The sequence below is a fragment of the Condylura cristata genome, unplaced genomic scaffold (assembly GCF_000260355.1).
Source record: "Condylura cristata isolate star-nosed mole 26May11 unplaced genomic scaffold, ConCri1.0 scaffold00039, whole genome shotgun sequence".
NCBI classification, from domain to species: domain Eukaryota; kingdom Metazoa; phylum Chordata; class Mammalia; order Eulipotyphla; family Talpidae; genus Condylura; species Condylura cristata.
Window position 1 is genome coordinate 4,712,474 of NW_004567140.1, and position 1,730 is coordinate 4,714,203.

General features: G+C 54.2%; 1 protein-coding gene across 1 annotated transcript in view; it reads left to right on the forward strand.

Annotated features, from left to right (window-relative positions):
- Positions 1 to 1,730, forward strand: part of SLC6A2 (solute carrier family 6 (neurotransmitter transporter), member 2) — a 41,805-nt gene that overhangs the window by 24,002 nt on the left and 16,073 nt on the right. Inside the window, exon 5 of the mRNA XM_004693538.2 lies at positions 1 to 51. Coding sequence (XP_004693595.1) covers positions 1 to 51 — 51 coding nt within the window. The remainder of the gene's footprint in view (positions 52 to 1,730) is intronic.

Genomic DNA, 1,730 nt, shown 5'->3' on the forward strand with positions numbered 1-1,730 from the left:
GTGGTCATCCTGTTCTTCAGCCTCTGGAAAGGAGTGAAGACGTCAGGCAAGGTAACATCTCTGCTTCTCTTGCAACTGGGAGTGGGGGCCTGAACATTAAATAGGCCTCAACCTATTTTCAGTTACCATCAGGTGGTTGGTGATAAGCCAGTAGAACTGGAAGAGCAAAGCCTGTTTGCACCCCAGGACGCCATGGCCAGGGGCGCCCTGCAGGGTGTCTTTGAGAAACCTTGAGTTCCGGGTTATAGTGGCATGTAAGTGCTGTAGCTTGCTCTGGTCTAGATACTCTTTGGCTTTGCTATCCAACCAGTCACTGTGCTTTCTGAGTTCTGGACTAAAAGAGAAGTCTCTAGAAGGTGATTAGATGACTCCTGGCCTGAGTGCCCCCCAAGTGTCCTAGACAGGGGAGCTCAGGATGGGTCTAGGGAGGCTAGCTAGAGCTGGCCTTCTGACCTGGGTGACACCCGCCCACACCCCCAGGGTGCTCCTGGGCCTCGGCCATGCTGTGTCTCAGGCTGAGGACAGCTGTGTCTGGAGCTGGAGTGTGTTCAGGAGTCCTGAGGAGTGTTCTTTCTGGGGTCTTGGCTAGCTAGCCGTTGCTGTGAACAAAACACCCCAAGATGTAGGGACTTGAAGTCACAGCCATTTACGATGGCTCGTGATTTGGGGGTGTCCCCTAGGGTGGCGCTGCTGCTCTACGTTGCTGGGGCTTGACACATGGGTGACTCACCGGTGGCAGTGGGTGCTGCTGCCCCCCGCAGCTGTCACCAGAGCCCTTGAGTGGGTTGTGTCCAGGTGGCTTGGGCATCTCAGCCGGCGGCTGAGTTCAAGGGCCCGTGCCAAGCAGACAAGCCCCGGAGAGCCAGTCGCTCTGCTGAGTCCTGCTTCTGTGGCTCAGTGGCCGAGGTGGGCCTGAGCCGAAAGCCCAGAGTCAGTGTGGACAGGGCTACGCAGGTATGGTTCTCCGGGGACCATCATCAGTGAGACGCTCCCCTGGGCAACTGATTCTGGAAAGTGGGTGCATCAGGATTGACTCTAGTGCCCTGGCGCTCTGGCTATGCCCCCGGAAGGAGTTAGTGGAGGGGCCCGCAACCGTTGGGCCCGTCAGGAGGGGCTGAAGCGGACCATGCTGTCATCATGTTGGAGACACAGTGTCTGCCCCAAGGGAGAACCCCCAAGAAGTGCAGATCAGGGCTGGGAGGAATTCTGGGGCCGAGCAAAGCCAGGCCTGGGCTTCTGCCATCCCGTGTATAGCAGATTCACAGTAGGGATTTATTGCAGGGTAATGAAGAAAGGGAGAACGTAGGAAGAAAGACCAGGGTGTACATGTGTGGGCCGCCCCTTCAGTGTTCCCCTGAACCCCAGCCCACTCCTTAAGACATTTACCGACACCTTCTATGTGCCAGGCTTAATGTTGTTCTAGTGATGTGGGAATCATAAGATTTCATCTGTGCTTGCTTTTCATCTTCTGTGCGTTAGAGACAGGTGTGGGGTGTCAGTGTCGCAAGTTTCCGGAGGCCCCCCCTTAGATAAACACTAATGGCTACAAACACTAGGCTCTATGATAAAGCTTGCTTTTAAGAAAACAAACCCTAATTTCATTCTGGCAGTACTTGAATAGAAATATCAGCTGTGGGTTTTTCTTTTAAAGATTTATTATTTGTGTATATAAGAACTGGGGTACAGGCCAGAGATGTGAGGTGTGAGAGGCTTCTCCAGAGACAGAGTGG